Source organism: Tiliqua scincoides, chromosome 4 (assembly GCF_035046505.1).
Source record: "Tiliqua scincoides isolate rTilSci1 chromosome 4, rTilSci1.hap2, whole genome shotgun sequence".
NCBI classification, from domain to species: domain Eukaryota; kingdom Metazoa; phylum Chordata; class Lepidosauria; order Squamata; family Scincidae; genus Tiliqua; species Tiliqua scincoides.
In genome coordinates, this window is record NC_089824.1 from 38,882,840 (window position 1) to 38,903,309 (window position 20,470).

The 20,470-nt window shown below is 42.6% G+C and overlaps 1 protein-coding gene across 3 annotated transcripts in view; it reads right to left on the minus strand.

Annotated features, from left to right (window-relative positions):
• The window catches only part of SULF1 (sulfatase 1), a 112,860-nt gene that overhangs the window by 38,208 nt on the left and 54,182 nt on the right, over positions 1-20,470 (minus strand). For all 3 annotated transcript variants that reach the window (XM_066623516.1, XM_066623514.1, XM_066623515.1), the window contains exons 2-5: positions 20,126-20,361; positions 17,408-17,647; positions 9,183-9,334; positions 2,054-2,223 (exon numbers count right to left, since the gene is read on the minus strand). In XM_066623516.1, coding sequence (XP_066479613.1) covers positions 2,054-2,223; positions 9,183-9,334; positions 17,408-17,647; positions 20,126-20,297 — 734 coding nt within the window. In that variant the 5' untranslated portion in view covers positions 20,298-20,361. The remainder of the gene's footprint in view (positions 1-2,053; positions 2,224-9,182; positions 9,335-17,407; positions 17,648-20,125; positions 20,362-20,470) is intronic.

A 20,470-nucleotide genomic window follows, 5' to 3' on the forward strand; every position in this document is an offset into this window, starting at 1 on the left:
CACTTCTCCACTTACCAAACTTACAGCAATTGTGTACACACTAGTGCTGTAGTTGGGGAGAGATCTTTCCTTTTATTAGGGATGCTGAACTTCACACTAGAAAGCTGCAGGGGGGCTCCCGTATCCACAGAATCATTTATCCACAGATGCAGGAGGCCCCCTCCCATGCTCCACCCCTTGGAACAGTGATTTTCAACCTTTTTCATCTCGTGGCACACTGATGTCACTAAAATTGTCAAAGCACACCATCAGGTTTTTGGCAACTGTCAAGGCACACCCTACTGCCAGTGGGGGGCTCACATCCCCATTGGCCCTACTAATAAATGATCTTCCCCCAAATTCCTGTGGCACACCTGTGGACCACAGCCACAGCACAGTGGTTGGAAATGGCTGCTCTGGAGGCAAGGGATGGTAAGCTCTCCTTGCTTCCAGAGGCTCTTCTAAGCCCAGCAGAGGCTGCAACCATTTGCCCGCGGCCTCTGCTGAGCTTAGAACAACTGAATGTAGCAAAAACCGCTACTTCCAGTTTTCCATGAAAACCAAAAGTGACATTTTTAATGCTTTATAAGGCATTGGGAGGCCTGGGGAAGTCCCGGATAGTGGGGGGGTGCCCCCTGTATCAGTGGATTCATGTATCCACGCGGGAGGGGTTCCCAAACGGAGCCTCCATGGATATGGGGGCACGTCTGTATTTGTCTACAGCAGGTGCCTCAGGTAATATTCCAAATGACTAACACAAATGAGCTAGTCAGAACATAAGGAAATTTAAGGTCCATTATTTTCAGTAGTAGCACGTGCTTAATTCTTCCCATTGAAAACATATGAGCAGAAGTGCTCAGTTTTGGTTAACTTTTACTGAAATGGTTAATCCAACCATGCTAACATAAGCCTCAACCACACAAGGAGCCACACATTATTCCAGGCCAGATCTCTTGATCAAGCACCTCCACATTCACACCTATGGAAATCAGTGTTAGAAGACACTTTCTTCCCCAACACTGAATTATAACAAAATTTGAGTGTTATACTTCTCCGTTTCAAGCTAAACACACTTTCTTATGGAGAATTACATCCTTTTGTGTTCAGAGCTAGATCAAGTGGCTCACAGATGCATTCTAAGAGTTGCTAGAACTGTAAGCTTTTGAATAAGTTTTTGAGTACATAATGAAATAGTTTCAACATGCAGCCCACCAAGATGCAAGTCCTATGCAATAGCCCCATGAATGTTAGCAATGAAATTTCATGAAAACTGTTTGAAGACTTTAAAAAAAAAAATAGCAGATGTACTCAAACTTCTAACTCCCTGAAACATCAGGCCTCAACATAGCATTGTTCAATATCTAATAAATTAAGACAGGGATATACTGGTGGTTAACACACTTTAATCATTATATGGATTACTACCTGACCACATCCCACATTACTACACTTTGTTGAAGGCTCACATTATCCTGCTAGGCAAATTTATTCTGCAATATCCTGTCCTGCACAGATTTTAAAACCAAGATGGCATGTGGTTCATTTGGTTACATTTCTTGTAGAAAAACAAAATTCCCTTTAACAGGTTATCAATAGTCCAAAATGCACCTCCACAACTGCAGTGGAGATGGCAGGTCATACATTTCCACACTTATAAGGAGAGGCAGCGGAACTCTGAAGAATGACTACTCTAGCACCTCAACTAACACAACATTAACACGGCATCTCCCAAAGGCAAAATGTAGGGAGTGTAATTGACGAGCATAAGAAATAAAAGGTGTGTCAGTGGGTAAGTAAATGGGGATAATATTGTCCCCATAATCTTGAATACCTCAAGACAGCTTTCATTTATAGTCAGAAGGATACATTAGAATTACTTTATCCAAAAGATGAACCCTCTATAAAGATGATCTCTAAAGAAAGATTCATATGATGTTAATGCTAAGTTAGGCAGCAGAAGATAACTTTGAGAGAGAAAAAATTCAGTCTAAGTAACAATGTCAGGTTCTATGCAGGACTGATTCAAGAAGCAGCACAAAGCATCGCCACAGTCATAATGCAAAATTAAACTTACATGTGCTGGGAAGCATTTGGATAGAATTCCGAGAACTGTGGTGCTGAGTCTTCAGGCCCATGGGGGGCAGCGTGGCTGATCACCATCATTACAGGTCTATGGGGATATATCCTCTTAGACATTTTGAAATAATTAATGCTGTCATTAGTGATTAAGTCTGTGAAATAATCCTGAAACAAACATTCAACACAAAACAAAATTTGCCATACGCATCACATACCAACAGAATCCTACTACTTTATTCTGCTAAAGTAAGTCATGAACAAAGGCAGTGTCTATCAGGCCTTGGTTTCAGGGTTTGGGCTGCAGAGTAGGCAGTTACAGGTATAGTTCAGAATTGTGACCCTCTTCCAAATCAAGTCTTTGCCCAGAGGAATAGCAGTGTTCTGAGAAGAACGGGCCAGAACAGGACAGCAAGGCAAAAGAAAAACAAGGGGCATTAAGGTAGAGCAAAACCAAAAGTAGGTAAGAACAAACGGACATGAATCATTACAACAACCTTGTGGGCACTATGATTCCCACTGAGAAACAGTCTGAGAAAATAGAATTTCCAAGAGTAGTAGAAGTCAGGGTTGAAGAGAAATTTGAACACAAGTCTTTTGATTCTAGCTCAATTTCATATTTAGTTCATCAAATCATAACATACAATAAACCTTCAAGGTTAATTTTTGACCCTGAAAAACATGGTTTACTGAAAAAAGAAAACATATAGCCAACCCCTGATTCAATATGGTTTGTCCAAAAAACATAACTCTATTTGTGTGTTTAGTACAGATAAAATCTGATGGTGTATCTGAGAGGGTTGTGGCAGAACACTCTAGAGCAGTGGTTCCCAACTTAGGGTACGAGTACCCCCAGCAGTACTTGCCAGGACCTTTAGGGGTACTTGAAAAAGAAATGAATAATGGTGGAAAAAGGCAGGTCTGTATTAGAATGCCTTGTGGGGCTAATATGAGGGGTACAATTTATGAAAATGGGCTGCCAAGGGCTGCAAGTCAAAAAATGTTGGGAACCACTGCTCTAGAGCACTGTTTCTCACATGTGGGTTGGGACCCACTAGGCGGGTTGTGAGCCAGTTTCATGTGGGTCTGCATTCATTTCAATATCTATTTTTAATATATTAGACTTGATGCTACTATGGTATGTGACTGCATTTGGGGAAAAGTTACAGTTCTGTACTTCTTACAGGATACTATCTATACGCTTTTAACATTGATAGTAATGGGGCTTACTCCTGGGTAAGTGTGGATAGGATTACAGCCTTTGGGATATTTAGGGAATTTTTAAAAAACAGATTCACAACTGTTTGGGCGGGTTAGAAGGGTTTTTCTTTATTTTAAATAAATTTTTAAACTTGTAAACTTTTATTTTACTAACTTGATTTGATTTTGTTGTATGGGGGTGCTAAAAGTTTTCCGGCTTGATGATGTCACTTCTGGCCATGACATCACTTCCAGGTTGGGCCCTTACATTCTAAAAAGTGGGTACTGGTGCTAAAATGTTTGAGAACCACTGCTTTAGAGAAAATTGAACATCCAATGCATCCAAACATCACAGTCAGTACTTTTTTTGAACTGCATAGTTTAAAACACTGCAGCTGCTTATGACAAAGTGGTGTCCTGCCAATAAACTGGCTTAATGTAGAGCCACGGTAGTAAACTGAAGTTTGCAAAGAGATTAGAGGAAAATTTCTTTCCTGAAAGAGGAAAAAAAGAGATGAAAATGCAAGATTAAACCACCTGCCACCTCTAAGCATTTGTTTTTGGTCCCAAGAACTGGTGTGAACGCCACTGAAGAGTTCCAAGACAATCTGTGCCATTTCCAAACACTTCAGGGCATGACTAATCAATCACATAAGGCAGATACTCGGCCCTAAACAGCTGCAAAAGCAATGCTGAAAAGGAGGTAGGGTTGGTTTTGCACATCAGAGTTTGGCTTGTTCTAACTGTGACCCATCCTTCCACCTCATCCGAAAAACCCTGTTGATTTTCTGTCCCCACTGAATGTCCAACACTATTCTTCAAACTCTCTTAATTGTAAAAGCAGTCTGAGAATGGTTATAAGGAATTCAAGAAGATTTCATGTTGATTGTGCCCCAGCCTTATCCCTAGGTCTCGCTTTACACTTTTCTAACACTAAATCTTCAGAATTGCTTTTTGAACTCAGTGGAAACTGATATTTGGTTGGGGGTTCCCTAGAGGAACTCTAGGCACATGCATGGCATGAGTCCTTCTGATGGTCCGCAGCTTACTACACTATAAATTTGGTCTGTAGCATATTAGAAACATACTGCAAACCAAAGAGTCACAAATCCTATAGACAACCTGAAGTTTTTGCCACGTCTTTCAAGAAAAAATTAAACCTAACTACTTCTCATATGCACACCTAATTTTCAGGCCAAGCTAGACAACTGGCCCATCGAGTAGCAAAATAAAATGAGACAAGCCACCAAACTTGAAACAATTCAGGCAAGAACAAACCAAGAGAAAAACCCACAAGGACATTAGCAAAATTATGTCAGGGAGAGTAGAGTGACGATTAGCAAAATTAAGTCAGGGAGAGTAGAGTGACGATTCCGATGGTTCACTGTAGTAAATATTTGTGGGGCACTTTGAGGTGTTCCAGTTAATTAGCAACAAAGCTTAACATTATTATGTTGCTGGATTACTGCCTACTCCCTTGAATATAGGCATACAATGCTTACATTTTCTCCAGCATTTGCTATTGAACTGTGTTTTATAAACATGACTTGTTTCAACTTATGGAAAGCCTTTGAGACAAGATTCTCTGCTTTTTACAGCATGTATACAAGAAACTAGAGAATCACAATCTTTGTCGGCACAGAAGTGTTAACATTACTTGTACACTATATTAAAATATAATGGTTTGCAAACCAGCAAAATTGTATAATTTTAACAGTTAGGGGGAAAGCATGAACTATTGCAAGCTGCCTGTTACACATTACTTGGGACAAAATCTCCAGCTGTAACACGTATAGCATGATTAATATAAGGAGGGTTCAAACACCACCTAAAGTGGTTTGGAAGGCTCAGGATTTGAAACACTAGAGCAGGGGTGCTCACACTTTTTTTGGCTCGAGAGCTACTTTGAAACCCAGCAAGGCCCGGAGATCTACCAGAGTTTTTTTTACAATGTTTGCGCCATCATAACATATAACATTTATGTGTACAATGTATGTTGGTGTACCTTGAGCCCCACTGAGTATAACAGGACTTACTCCTGACTAGACATGCCTAGGATTAGGCTGTGAGGCTGCAATCCTAGCCACACTTACCTGGGAGTAAGCCCCATTGAGTACAATGGGCCTTACTCCCGGCATAAGAACATAAGAACATAAGAACAGCCCCACTGGATCAGGCCATAGGCCCATCTAGTCCAGCTTCCTGTATCTCACAGCGGCCCACCAAATGCCCCAGGGAGCACACCAGATAACAAGAGACCTCGTCCTGGTGCTCTCCCCTACATCTGGCATTCTGACTTAACCCATTCCTAAAATCAGGAGGTTGCGCATACTCATCATGGCTTGTACCCCATAATGGATTTTTCCTCCAGAAACTCGTCCAATCCCCTTTTAAAGGCGTCTAGGCTAGACGCCAGCACCACATCCTGTGGCAAGGAGTTCCACAGACTGACCACGCGCTGAGTAAAGAAATATTTTCTTTTGTCTGTCCTAACCCGCCCAACACTCAATTTTAGTGGATGTCCCCTGGTTCTGGTATTATGTGAGAGTGTAAAGAGCATCTCCCTATCCACTCTGTCCATCCCCTGCATAATTTTGTATGTCTCAATCATGTCCCCCCTCAAGCGTCTCTTTTCTAGGCTGAAGAGGCCCAAACGCCGTAGCCTTTCCTCATAAGGAAGGTGCCCCAGCCCCGTAATCAGCTTAGTCGCTCTCTTTTGCACCTTTTCCATTTCCACTATGTCTTTTTTGAGATGCGGCGACCAGAACTGGACACAATACTCCAGGTGTGGCCTTACCATCGATTTGTACAACGGCATTATAATATTAGCCGTTTTGTTCTCAATACCCTTCCTAATGATCCCAAGCATAGAATTGGCCTTCTTCACTGCCGCCGCACATTGGGTCGACACTTTCATCGACCTGTCCACCACCACCCCAAGATCTCTCTCCTGATCTGTCACAGACAGCTCAGAACCCGTCAGCCTATATCTAAAGTTTTGATTTTTTGCCCCAATGTGCATGACTTTACACTTACTGACATTGAAGCGCATCTGCCATTTTGCTGCCCATTCTGCCAGTCTGGAGAGATCCTTCTGGAGCTCCTCACAATCACTTCTGGTCTTTACCACTCGGAAAAGTTTGGTGTCGTCTGCAAACTTAGCCACTTCACTGCTCAACCCTGTCTCCAGGTCATTTATGAAGAGGTTGAAAAGCACCGGTCCCAGGACAGATCCTTGGGGCACACCGCTTTTCACCTCTCTCCATTGTGAAAATTGCCCATTGACACCCACTCTCTGCTTCCTGGCCTCCAACCAGTTCTCAATCCACGAGAGGACCTGTCCTCTAATTCCCTGACTGTGGAGTTTTTTCAGTAGCCTTTGGTGAGGGACCGTGTCAAATGCCTTCTGAAAGTCCAGATATATAATGTCCACGGGTTCTCCCGCATCCACATGCCTGTTGACCTTTTCAAAGAATTCTATAAGGTTCGTGAGGCAAGACTTACCCTTACAGAAGCCATGCTGACTCTCCCTCAGCAAGGCCTGTTCGTCTATGTGTTTTGAGATCCTATCTTTGATGAGGCATTCCACCATCTTACCCGGTATGGATGTTAGGCTGACCGGCCTATAGTTTCCCGGGTCCCCCCTCTTTCCCTTTTTAAAAATAGGCGTGACATTTGCTATCCTCCAATCTTCTGGTACCGTGGCCGTTTTGAGGGACAAGTTGCATACGCGTGTGGCCTCTGGGAACCAAGTGCCTCTGGGAACTAAGTGCCAGGTAAGGCACAAGAGTTTAGCATCTGGGCGAGGAGAAGGCAAGGAGACCTCTGAGTTTTGGAGAAGGAGAGGAGGAGGAGCAGGAGGAGGAGGTAAGTGTACTCATTCTAACGCTTTGTCTTTCTAACTCCCTGTCTTCTAACCTTAATCTTACCTTTAAAGCAACCTTAAATCAAAATTGAAAGTTAGCACCTAAGGGAGGTACATAGGGCTACTCGTGAGCAGGAGCAGAGTCCTACTCGTGAGTAGGAGCTGAGTCCTACTCGTGAGTAAGAGCCCAAGGGTCAGGCATTTAAATCAAAGTTGAAAGTTAGCTGCACCTAAGGTAGCACTTAATCGAAGGAAGGGAGGAGGATAAAGTGGAAAGCAGGTTTTTCTACTTGTTTAAATTAAACCTATACTTAACCCAGGTTAAACCTAATCTAAGTTAGAACATAACCTAAACAGGTCAGTAAATTGGGACACAGGATCTAGAGAGCAATAAATAATTAAACAAACCCAAATAAAAACTAGCTTGAGGTTACAAAAACAGTCCAGCCTAAGAGAACAGAACTAGGAGGGCGTTTCCTCCCAGAGGCACCTGAAGGGGGGGTCGGCACTCCGCGATCTACTCATTTTGCCTCGCGATCTACCGGTAGATCGCGATCCACCTATTGAGCACCCCTGCACTAGAGACTACTATGGGCATGTCTCTTGGGTTATATGCCACACTGTGGCCAGAGGGCCACTAAATTCTGATAATTCCATACAAAAGGGTTGGAATGCATTTATTTGTCTTCCCAGTTCCAAGGTCTGACACTCCAGATATAATATGATATGATATATGCCATGACAAGTAATAACAGAAGATAGCACTTGCTAAAATGCTTAAACTTTCAACTACATCACATTTGATAAGGTATGAACTACACATTGTATGCAAATGTGTACTTTAGAGCCCTAAGCTCCCCTCCTTTTTTTAAAAGCAACATCGGCTTCAGAGGGGATTGTTGAGAAGAAAAGCAATGCTTACTTCCTTTACGCATCCATCGTTCTCCCCCCTCCCCATGTACACATGGCATCCCTGCTTACATGGCTTCTCCACTCTCAACTGTCACCTTCAAAAATTCTTTTCTTAAGAAGCAATTTTGCAGAATGACAAAAATGTGCAAATCTGCAAGTGAGGTATAATTTAGCCCCTAGAAACAGGGATAGTGTCAGGGACCAGACAGACCAAGTACTGACCAATGGCCCACACCCATCAGGTGCTCCAGCCACTTGGACCTCTGAACTCTTAAGTACCAGTTGCCGTGGTAGAGTCCAACACACCATCAGAGGCAGACAGGGCACATCTTAGGGAGCCCAGCACAGGACTCCCAGCAACTCAGTGCTGACACTACCTAAAAGGGACTGCTTACATCATTATTAAGAGTATTTATATACCATTTTACAACAAAAAAGTTCACAAAACAGTTTACAGAAAAAAAAAAATCAAATAAATGATGTTTAGTTAATATTAAAAAAATCAAATAACTAAATTTAAAGCTAAATGTAGACGGCAAGAAAGCCAACTGTGACTAATTCAGAAAAATTAAAAAATACACACAGTTAAAAAAAAAGCAATTCCTAATGGTGGTAGGGAAATTTCTGACGTTTACAGACTAAACCAAACCAGAGGAAGGAAAGTAGATAGAACTAGAAGTGTCAGCAGGTCCATCCAGGAGATACGGAAGATTTAGGAGCCTGGAGAGGAGAGGCAGCAGTGAAATTTCTGAGGAGAGGTGTTGGGAATGGAGAAGCAGCGACAAGTGTGGTTAGAGGAGCTCTTCTGCAGAGACTGTTTTTGGTGTTAATACCCTGGCTTAAGTTTTTGTTCACTTTGGTTTCATAAGTAGTGATCCGACAGCATTAATTACAAATTTGCCTTTTCTGCACAAACCCACTTTTCCCCCAAAACTTTATTTGCAAATATTTATACTCAGTTTCCCCCTCCAACAGGAGGTGTTGAAGGCAATTTACAACAAACTTCCAATCAGTTCTAAATGTACAAACCAAAACACAAGATTTAATGTCCTAGCTAAAGCGAAATGAACTTATACTGATTTCGCTAATTCTGATGAAGTACAGATTGAATGAGTTTTACATATTGTATCCCAACATCAAAGAAATGTACCTTTGAGTATTCAAATCCATGTTTTTCTTTGAGACCATTTCGACAAACAGTGTAATTATAGAAACGGGAGTTCTTGATTAAGCCAACCCATTCTCGCCAACCAGGAGGGATGTAGCTGCCATTGTATTCGTTGAGGTATTTTCCAAAAAAAGCTGTGTAAAGGAAAAGGGCAAAAGCTTAGGTTGTTATGTTCTTTGTTCCAGAACTGTTCTTTGCTTTCTATGCATTCAGACATGTAGTTGCTGAGGGGTGAAGGACAAAATGGACACTAAGAAACAGATTCAACAGGTCACAACAATGAAGGAACACAACATACAAGAATCAGCTAAGATTCATGTGAAGGGGTATTTCCAGCCCTTCCTTACGAAGGTGTTATAGAAGACTGGCATGGATAGCTAATAGTAATGTCTTCTGTGCATACTGTCCGAGCTATACCAAATGGATTGTAACCCATTCCCCTTGCAGGAAGAGGAAGTTGTGGAAGTAACAGCCCAATTCTATCAAAATCCCCTCCTGCTGATGCAACTGTGCCACCAGAGCATGCGCTGCATCCTGTGAGGGGCGGGCAGATCAGAGGTCTCCTCCAGGTAAACCTCCACTGCCCAAATGTGTCTACTCAGACCTGTGCCAGTGATTTTTGCTGGTGCAAATCTGAATGTACCTGGGTAGGTTAATCAAGCCTGGGAAGTGTGATGGGATATCAGCAGAGCTGCTGCCACTGCTAATCACCCCCTTCCCATCCTTGACACCCACCCATTCCCACCGCCAGTCCCCACCCTGTTCCGCCCATTTCCAGCCCCAACTTACCAGTGCCAGGGCTCCCGCAAAGGCTGCTGTCACCTGCCTCACCATTTGTGGCCAGAACTGCACTCTATGATGTGTCATGTTTTGCGACAGCCATAAAGTATGCTGTGCTGCCAGAATGCACATTCTGGATTGGGCGGTAAGGACTGGGCTCATCTCTGTGGTGAGGAGTCCCTCAGGTGCTGCCAGCATTGTTTAGCTTACAGCTTGAACAGAAAGCAGGGTTTTAATACATGGTGTTCCCGCCTCTCTTCACTCTTGGACTTCACTCAAAGACCTGGACTTCACTCAAAGACTTGAGTGTAATGATGGAAGAAAGGTCGAATACAGTCAGGAAAGAAAGACTGGCTCAATAGCCAACGGAAAGATAGAGAAGTTAGACCCATCTCTAATCCAGAGCCCCCATGTGTACCTGGAGTTACACAAGTGTGGATAACCATTTGTCTTAACAGGTACAGATGACCCTTGAGAGCAGCAATGTGCATCTTCATCCAGATGAATAAATGCAGTTGTGGTATGCTTTCAACTCCATATAAAAACCCATATTTTGCACTGCTGCTTTTTAACCTTATTTAGTTTAGCCTTTTTGTTGCAACTTTATTGTATTGGATGTTTTATGGTTGTTTTGATTTATGTCACCTTTGGGATCCACATATGTGGAGTAAAGGCAAAGTAAAAATAACAAACTTAACTGAGGAGGAAGCCTCTGGATCATGTTTATGAGAGAGAGAGAGCACATGCATGCTATTTTTCTGAGCAAGTTCAAAGCCTCTTGGTGCTTACCAGTCCATCAATTCCTTAACTTACTGATGAGAAATAATATGAGACACAGACACACTATCAAACCAATGCTGCAAAGACAGTCAGGCTTCTACTTTGATAGCCAAGTGGTCAACCACTTTTTCTACTTGGCAACCTAAGAACTACTGGAAGACTGGAAAACAAATCATCTCAAAGCTCAAACATACAGGGCTGGCTTCTTGCCAAGAAGAGTCATGCCAAAAATGCTGTTACACATGTGGGGTGAGCTTGTACTTCAATCTTGTACTTCAGGGAAATAGGATATAGGGCAGTATCCAGTGTCTTTCGTGCAGCAAAATAATGCATGCAGTTTAGGTGGTCTAACTAACATCCTTTGCACATTTTCCCAAGTTCTATAATCCAATTGTTTATCTCCAGTTCTTCCTTATTTTGCTCATATAATTGATCTACATGTTCCTACTGGAAGCAATTGTAAAGTTCTATTCACAATGGCCCCAGGCAATGTACATATTCAGGAACAGAAGCAAGGAGAATTAGCAAGTCATTCCTGTTTGTATAATTAATAAAATATCAAGTACAGCTGAACAGATAAAAAATCTCATTAAAAAGTAATACCATTTTAGGGAACATCTTTTCATTATTGTATTGAATGGTGCCCACAGGGATAATGGCAAAGATAAATGTAGATTTCTGTGTCTTAATGAGACAGATTTTATCTGCATTCTGGCAGTTTTGCTAACTGTCCCCAGGACACCAAGCCATTGTTTAACCACATGCAGCATACTTTTGCTTCATCAAACTAATGGCAGCCTCTGAATATGCCCAATTAAGCTTGAGTAAACAACAGTATTTAGCAAGGTGAATAGTCATTCACTTGATATCCACAAAATTAGAAAGCATTTCATGACAAACAAGAAGGCAGGCAGGGAAGAAATACACTGCACTCCCTTGAAACAGCAATTGGTTTTACTTGGATTTTCTAAATAGCTGACAGAGGAGACTCATACCACAGAATAAATAAGGTGGCATAACACAGTAACATAACATCCCTTCCAACATTTCAATGAAGAAGAACACGACATGCTTGTAACACCCATTCTATTCCCAAGGACACTCCCCAAGCTGCATCCCAGTATTACACTGCAGAAGGCTTCACTTTGCCTTCTATACATTTTGTTCATCGAAATACCAACAGCATCTATCTGCCTCCCAATAGTTTAAAAAGCCTAAATGGCCATTTTCTTTTTTTACTGATACTGGAAAACATTATCGGCCCAATCCTATGCAGTACAGCAGTGTTATTCAAACTGTGAGGTGTGGCTCCTTAGGGAGGCGCCAGGAACTCAAAGGGGAGGTGTGGGGTGTCCTCTCCCAGCGATACAATCACACCCCTGGGCAAAATACGAGCCTGTCTTCTGTGCTTTTTTTAAAAGCAGAAGAAATGGGAGTTGCTCAGCTGCTCCCTCCGAGAGGGACTTCGAGAGCGGCTGCTGCTACCCCGCCCTCTTCTCCCTCCACTCCAAGGCTGCCGCCTTCTGTGTTTGCTGCATGTTGTTTCCAAAGCTCTTCAACTCCAAGCCCCATCTGGCAAGTACCAAGCATGCTCATTTTGCAGTCCTTGCCCTTGCTGACAGTCAAAAAGAAACGCTCCTTGATCCTTGTCTGGTTGGTTCTTAGTTCCCAGCCTGGGATCGCTTCTCATCAAAGTGAAATCTCTCTTTTCAACCCCCTCCCTCTTCCACTCTCCCCTTTCAATCTCCAAACCTTCCCGCTTTCCTCCCCTCCCCAAATAAAACACTTCCTATTTTACCAGTCACCAGGGCGCTTAAAGTTGTTTCCATGCAGTTGGCAAAGGGGCGGGGGGGAGAGAAGCACACACTTTACTTGGCCAGGAGCAGAAAAAGGGTTCTGTTTTTGAAGTGATTTATTAATCTTGTTGTTTGATTGAAGAGGAGAGGCTGTATTTTTAAAGTGATGAATCTTGCTATTTGAAGGGAATACTTATCAGCAGGGCTTTTTTTCTAATGGAACGCGGGGGGACGGAGTTCCGGCACCTTTTTGCAGGGGCCCCTCCCCTTCAGAGGCATTCCAGGAGGGGGGGGAGCAAAACAGAGGCAGAGTAGACAGGCACAGGATTGGACTCTAAGGCTGCCATCCTATCCACAGTAAGCCCCATTCACTAAAGTGGACTTCTGAGTAGACATGCATAGGATTGGGCTCTTAGGCTGCAATCCTAGGCACTTTCCTGGGAGTAAGCTCCATTGACTAGAACAAGACTTACTTCAGAGTAGATATACCTAGAATTGGGCTCTTAATCCTGGCAGAGATATATATCTGCACCCGTTTTCACATGCTAAGGGCAGGTGAAAAGGAATTCTACGTGTGTACAACATGCTGTCCAGCCTTGCCAGAGGTCCTCCTCATCCTTCCCCCACAAGCATGCCCTCCGCCAGCCAGAGTTTGCAGCTCCTCTCCAGCAATGCACAGCAGCTGCTCAGGGCAGCAGAGAACATACAATTGCATGCCAAGCGCCTTCCCAAAGATACAGAGTATTCTGATACCTGAATTAAACCATATTTAATTGCTTGTTTGCAAAAGTAGCTGTTTCTATGTGCACCTAAGGACTCCTCTCGTGTAAGAATTTCTTTTTTGTTCTTACTCCCACAGTTACTTAGAGTAATTTTACTACATGGAACTCATGTAAGCCATTTTTCAGAATCCATTCACTGCTTCCTCTCCTCGAAGTAGTGCCACACTACCTACTACACGCTACAAGTGCACCTGTATAGTATTTTTCCCCATGTGTAGAAAAAATAGTTAGGGGGAAGGGGATGTGGAGATTGACAGCCCAATCCTATGCATGTCTACTCAGAAGTAAGTTCATCTTTAGGGGGAAGCACATAAAAAATATTTTATTTCTCCAATAAAAAATGTTTCAGAAATAAATAAATAAATAAATAAAAGATTAACAAGTTTGAGTTCTTGCACCTTTTTTTCCACAAAAAAAGCACTGCTTATCAGCCATTGATGAAGTGATTGCCAGCCCAATCCTATCCACACTTTCCTGAGAGTAAGCCCAATTGACTCTAATGGGACTTACTTCTGAGTAGGCATGCGTAGGATTGGGCTGTGCATCTCCTAGTCAGCTTCCTAACCAAACCCTTATCAGCTCTGATATATTTTCATGGTCTATTTTTCTTTTCCCCACCAGCTGCTGGAAAAAATTTAATTTAATTAATAAAGGGTTCAATCCTATCCAAGGAGAATGGAAGAGATGACTAGTTGGATTGGGGTCCACAGGGGTGGGTGTGTGTCATGTTGGTCGGACTGGTTGTTCACAAAGTTCATTTGATAAAACAATTCTATTGGTATGCTTACAAAGTTAAAAAAATGAGTCCTCCTGGACCAGACAAAATCTACCTACTCCAGCATCCTGTCTCCAACAGTGATCAGCAGCTGATCATTTATAAAGCATGTATATTGCTGTGTATTAATAATATATTTTTAAGATCTGCATTTAATTAATGATATGACTAATATAATTAATATTAATATACTTAATATTTCTGGGCACTTCCTGTTTAATGATGTCACTTCTAACCCTCAGGAACATGATGGGGAGTCATGGCCAACAGCCACGGGGGGGGGGGTTCAAGGGAGCCACTGGCCGGAAAAGTCTGAGTACCACTGCAGTACAGGATCAACAGCTCCAAACGGCTCCTGGCCTGGATCCAAGCAGGCTGGTGGTCTCCTCTGGGGAAGGGGACATTCATTCACCTACCCCAAGCACAGCCACAGCCACAGCCTGCTTCTTGAGTCTGTGCCGGGTAAGAGGAGAGGCTCCCTGCTGGCTTTCAAGCCTGACACAGAGTGGATCGGATTCAGAGGAGGTGGTCTGTGTGGGTACCACTCCCCTCCAGGGCCTGTCTCTCCCCCTGTTCCACCCTCTCTCTGACCTTCCCAAACCAAAATGCCTCCCCCCACAATCCCGCCACGCTCCCCACACCCGCATGCTGCTTGATGCTTATCTGGGCTCCATGCTTATACTGGAGGCTGGGGCTCCCACTGTGGCGTTGACAGGGCAGTGCAGGCCTCCTGGGTGATGCCAGCAAAAGTAAAAAGCAAATTCTTCAGCAAAACTGGAAGTCGTTTTTTTTTTCCTTCCTTTTAACAGGTGACGCACATGGGGGGTGACCCCACTACTGGCCAAAATTTTTAAAACCTTGGAATTTTTGAATATACCATCCATCATGTTATATATCAATTGATGTGTAATTTCATGCAGAATGCAATGAAACAAACCGCACTGAAATCTCTATTCTATCAAAAGTCATAACCAAAAAACCAGTGGGGGTGGGGCAATGGTGCCCAGGGTGCTGCCCGTCCACTGCATGGGAGGAGGTCCATCACAGGGGTGACATGCTAGCCTCCCACACCAGGTGACACAAATCCTAGTGATGCCACTGTTAGTGGGTACTTTTCACACAGGACAGAGTTTGTGTGGAAGAGCTCTCACAGGACTTAGAACAAATTTTGACCACACAAGCAATCGTTATCCAAGAAAAGACGGTTCTTTTAGCATGCTCAAAACCAGACTGAATAATTAAGTAGCTATTAATTTGGAAATAGCTTCCCAGATTGAAAGCTTCTGGATGATTTGGTTTCTCAGTGGCAGTCTAATTATCAATATAGTACAGGGTGAGCCTACTTATCCATGGATTTTTGATCCGCAGATTTGGTTGAACACAAGTCCTCTGGACCTCCACTGAGCCACATTCGTCCCAACCAGAAGCCTCCGGAGGCTTTTCTGAGGGCTGTAGAGTTGCACGCAGCCTCCATGGGCCTCAGAAAGGCTCCTCAAAAGCATCAGATGGCAAAACCAGAAGTCGCTTTCCAACGCTTTGGGGGTCCTCAGAACAGCTCCAGCTTTGTTCGGAGCAAGGCTCTGGTCGCATTCAGAGCTCAGTGGACCCTGAAATCTGTGTAATTTGATATCACGCAGAATTTGGTATCCATGAGGGCTCCAGGAACGAAACCCCCACAGATAACAAGGGTCTACCTTTATGCTAAACAGGCCTCCACTACAATCGTTTGTCCAACATTACAGCTTTTATGAAATACTGGAATGCTCCCATATAGTCACAAATTTGAGCATCAAGCAAGAAAGAATGAAACTGACTCGGAAGAAGATATAAATATTCAATCCCATGCCACAAAAGAGGAAAGCAAAGCAAATGATAGTCAAAAAGGAACTTATCAAATTCATTCAGGACATGTATATTTCAGCTTATACAGGAGTCTTCATAGAATAAGGATAGCTTCAAAATTGTGGTATTAGGGCTTTTTCCATTCCCACAATTTAGCCACTGACAGAAATTCCAATACTCTGACAAAGCAGTGAGTAAACTAGGTCCTTCTGACCTATACTAGTTACAAGGACAATGCTGTTTTAGTCATAATACAGCAGACAAGTGATGGTGACAGTGTGGTCGAGACATGGAACAGTTTAAAACCATGAATCAGCCACAAGGGTATGAAGAAAAAACAAAAAAGGATAAATGTTGTCTGACCTTTTCACATTTTGGAAATGCTGATTGTAATTGCATTTTTGTTCTCTGTCTGTGAGAGCACAAGAGGACCCTTGACAGATCAGAGCTAAAGCATTCTGATTCTGAAAAGTGGCTATCCAGATCCCTCTAGCATGTTTATGAACAAGTGCATGAATCCCAAGCCTTCCCACTGCATTTGAGACAGTGCTGAGCCACAGCACCTATCCATCCCCCACCCTACAGATTTTCCTCCCCAACAGCTCTTCCCCCACAGTACTCTCCCCTCTCATTCCCACCCTTCTTCTTGTACCACTGTCATTGATTCTCTACTTTTTTCTAGACTAGACAGAGCCTGAGAGACTCTCTAGGCCACCACTCTTCTGTTATTTTTAAAATGAAAAGTAGAAAGCGGAGAAGGAAGAGGGGGGCAGCAAATATTGACACAGGGTAACACAGGTGGTGGGGCAAGTAGGTGCATGAGACCTGCTGCCTCCTGTCAATTTGCTGCTTGAAGCAGCTGCTTCACCCATCCTCATCAACAGGCCAGCCCTCAGTAGTACTCCCTGTTGTATAAATCTGTTACCCAAAGAAAACCTGCTTCTGAATATGGACATTCTATCTAGCTGTCATGGCTGATGTCTACTGATAGATTTGTCCCCTTAAGACAGTGGTTCCCAAACCTTCTCAACTGGTGGCTGTGCCTCCCCTTTAGGACTACAATCCAATACACTGTATACGGTGATAGGCTTTCTGTGAGGATTGTGAGGCTCTCCAGGGAGCCACAGCTCAGGAACCACTTCCTTAAGAGTTTGTCTAATCTTTCTTTTTAAAACCAGTGCTTCTTATCCTTTCTTGAGTCATTGACCCCTTTGAGAATCTGATGAAAGCTATGGATTCAATCCCTGGAAAAATGAATAAAAACACACTTTTTTACACGATTCACATGCCTCTTGAAGCTCATCCATGGACCCCCAGGTAAACCAACCCACTTTTAGATTGTAATTGTTCGCTTTCTATTACACCAGTCTCCAACGCAATACAAAGAAGGGCATCAGAAGATTTACACACACACAGCTTCTCATCAGAGTTAAAAGACAGGTATGATCTTACCAGTCCTATACCCAGTGTTGTTCAGATACACTGCAAAGGTACGTGGTTCATGTGTTGCCTGCCAGGAAGGAGAAGAGCAATTCTCATTGTTGGTGTAGACATTGTGGTTGTGAACGTATTTTCCTGTTAACATTGAGGAACGAGATGGACAGCACATAGGGGTGGTTACAAAAGCATTGATGAAAGTAGCTCCTCCAGTCTCCATTATCCTCCTGGTTTTGTTCATGACTTGCAAAGAACCTGAAATCAAACAACAGCTGTATTGATAATTAACGAACGTCAACAAAGCCAGACAGAACTCACTGTATGCCAAGTCTACATGTAGCATACCTTTAATGAGAGTATATAGCTATGTGGATCTCTTGTCTGTTATTTAAAAGATCTGTTTTAAAATTTAGAACAATCAGCTATTTGTTTTCCAATTTTTAAAATGTAGATCAAACAGAAATGGCAATTTAAAATCAACTCAGATATAGTTCTGCCATCTCCTGAAAAATGAAAATACTTTTCTGCTCAATATTTGCTTTCAACTATAGAACTGGGACTACGAGATGCCATACTGTGGTACTTGCAAGGCAACTCTTACAGTAATGAATAAAGTATTAGGTTCAGGCTTTTTGAACCTTGCAATCAGTAGCTACTTAATTACATATATGCCAAGTACTAGGCAAAGCATGAAGTTAATTTTTTAAAAGTGCATGCACAACAGCTTGAAGACAAGATAGTCTAGCACACTGGATCATCTTGGGTGACTCACACTTGGGTCCTATGGTCAAAAATCAGCCTTAACATACCACAGGTCTGATACAACCAAATAAAAGTTCACAGCCCCATTGTTAGGTGGCACTTAGCACCAACTGTGTTACCTACTCTCCACAGTAAAACAAGTACACAGCTATACATAGTTCAAAGGCAACAGCCAGAGCACCTTTGAAGTTGAAAACCAAAATTAAATTTACAGCTTTAAAAAACCCCAGCAACGAGTTTTAAGACAGTAGAAAAGACAGTAGTGTCTAATCTGCACCAACTTTCAGGTGAACTTTTAACATTTGAGTTATGTGCTGCAAGTACTTTCCAACCTCCAAAACAACTTTTCCAAGGAGGAGTTATCCAACAAACCAGCACTCTGCAGTCACAGATCACGTTTATGAATGCCTGAACGTTTATGAATGCCATGTCAAGTTTTAAAGGGATTTTAGAATTTAAGCAACTTTGTGTAATAAGTTATATACTGTCTAATATTATATACACACATTCAATTTAATACTTGCATGTATGTTATTTCTCAGAGCAAGAATGTCAGCTCAAAATTATGAAATATACAGTTGTAAGACCACAGACTTAGCACAGTGCCCAGCACAAACGCAAAAGTATTGTTTGCTATTTTTGAAAATTATCAGGACTTTAAGATGACAATTTGTTTCTGATTTGCTGAGTTGCACAGAGATTAGAAATGTCACAGTAAATCCTCAATACCAGCATGTTCTTGAGTAGCAGAGTTTTGTAATCTTTTTTAACCAGGAGAACAAAGCAGCGCCACAAAGCATGTCCCCTACAGGGAAGCTGCTGGAAACAGTCTTTGCACAGTGGCTGCAATAAGAAGAGCAGCTTACTAGGTGCCATCCTGTGGTGCCATTTCCACCCACTGCCAGATGTCTCTGAGGACTGCTGGCAGGAGGAGATTCTTCATGCAGTGACACCCACACATTGTGTTAAGTAGCTGTACACATTACAGCTACTATGCACAAGCTTCCACAGTCTTCACATCACATGGTAATGTGAAGGCTAGCCCTGAAATACACCGGTTTAAGAATTCTGCCCCTTCTTAGCAACAATTGCATTTTTCACCAGGGTATGCTAGTGCGGTATAGTGCTGTTGGGAAAATGAAAACTGTTAATATGGTTATTAATATTGATATAACGACTAACTTATGAGACTATACAGGGGGGATATCTGCAGATCCCATGAAGTCCTCAGTGGCTTCCCCGGAGCTCACAATGCCTTTTAATAAAAATGTCACTTTGATTCTTCAGCAAAACCGGAAGTCATATTTTTTTCCTTTTAACAGTCATTCTGAGCCCCGCAGAGGCTGCTGGTGGGTGTCCACATGCCTCTGCGAGGCTCAGAAGAGCCTCCACAGGCAAGGGGAGCTGTTCTCCCCTCACCTCCAGAGGGTCCAGGGCCCAGAGGGGCGTCTGTGGTTTCCAGTATCCGCGGGCAGTTCCGGAATGGATACCATGGATACCAGAGTACCCATGTATAAAACAGGACAGAACAGTAAACAGAAATCTGAATACCCAAGAGAATATACGCCAGCTGTTTCAAAAGTTCAAAAGTATAGAAAAATGGGCCACTATTAGCAAAATTAACTGCTGTCAACAGGTAGCTTCCAGCTTTTCACAACAGGTCTTGCCTGCCCGCATTTAAAAAAAACAAAACAACTTCATTTAATCAGTAGCTGTACAGTAACATATATCGATTTTGCAGTGTAACCAAATGAGAATCCATTAAGGCATATCAACAGCAGCAAGAAAATGGCTGTGAGTTCTTCTTCCCCAACCCCCCACCCCTGAACAGGATTTCCAAATCTGTCAAGTACACATAATAATGTACAGGAAAGGCAAGCTTGCTAAGGATCATTTACAGAGCAGAAAGTAATGTTAAGAAAGCAACAACAATTGAGTGAAATTATGCTGCAAATCATTATAATGACTCACCTAGCTCCACATCTTGGTCATCTGTGAGTACAAGTATAATGTTTGGTCTAATGTTCTTTCGCTCCTGCTGCACACGTCCTCTGAACCTTGGAGATTTGATAGTAGTGCTGAGACTCCTTAGCAATTCAGTGCCAAGAACAATCCACATAAGTGCAATGCAATAATGATTCATTGTATCCTTCCAATACCGCTGTTAAACCCTTGTGCAAATGTTTCTGTGCTTTAATTTTTAAGCTCTGTAGGAAGGAAAGCAAAAGAAATCTAGTTTAAAAACTCAATGCTTAGCCAAAGTAGCTGTGCATCTGCAAGAAAAAAAAAAAACACAAATGGAAAAAAGAATATGTA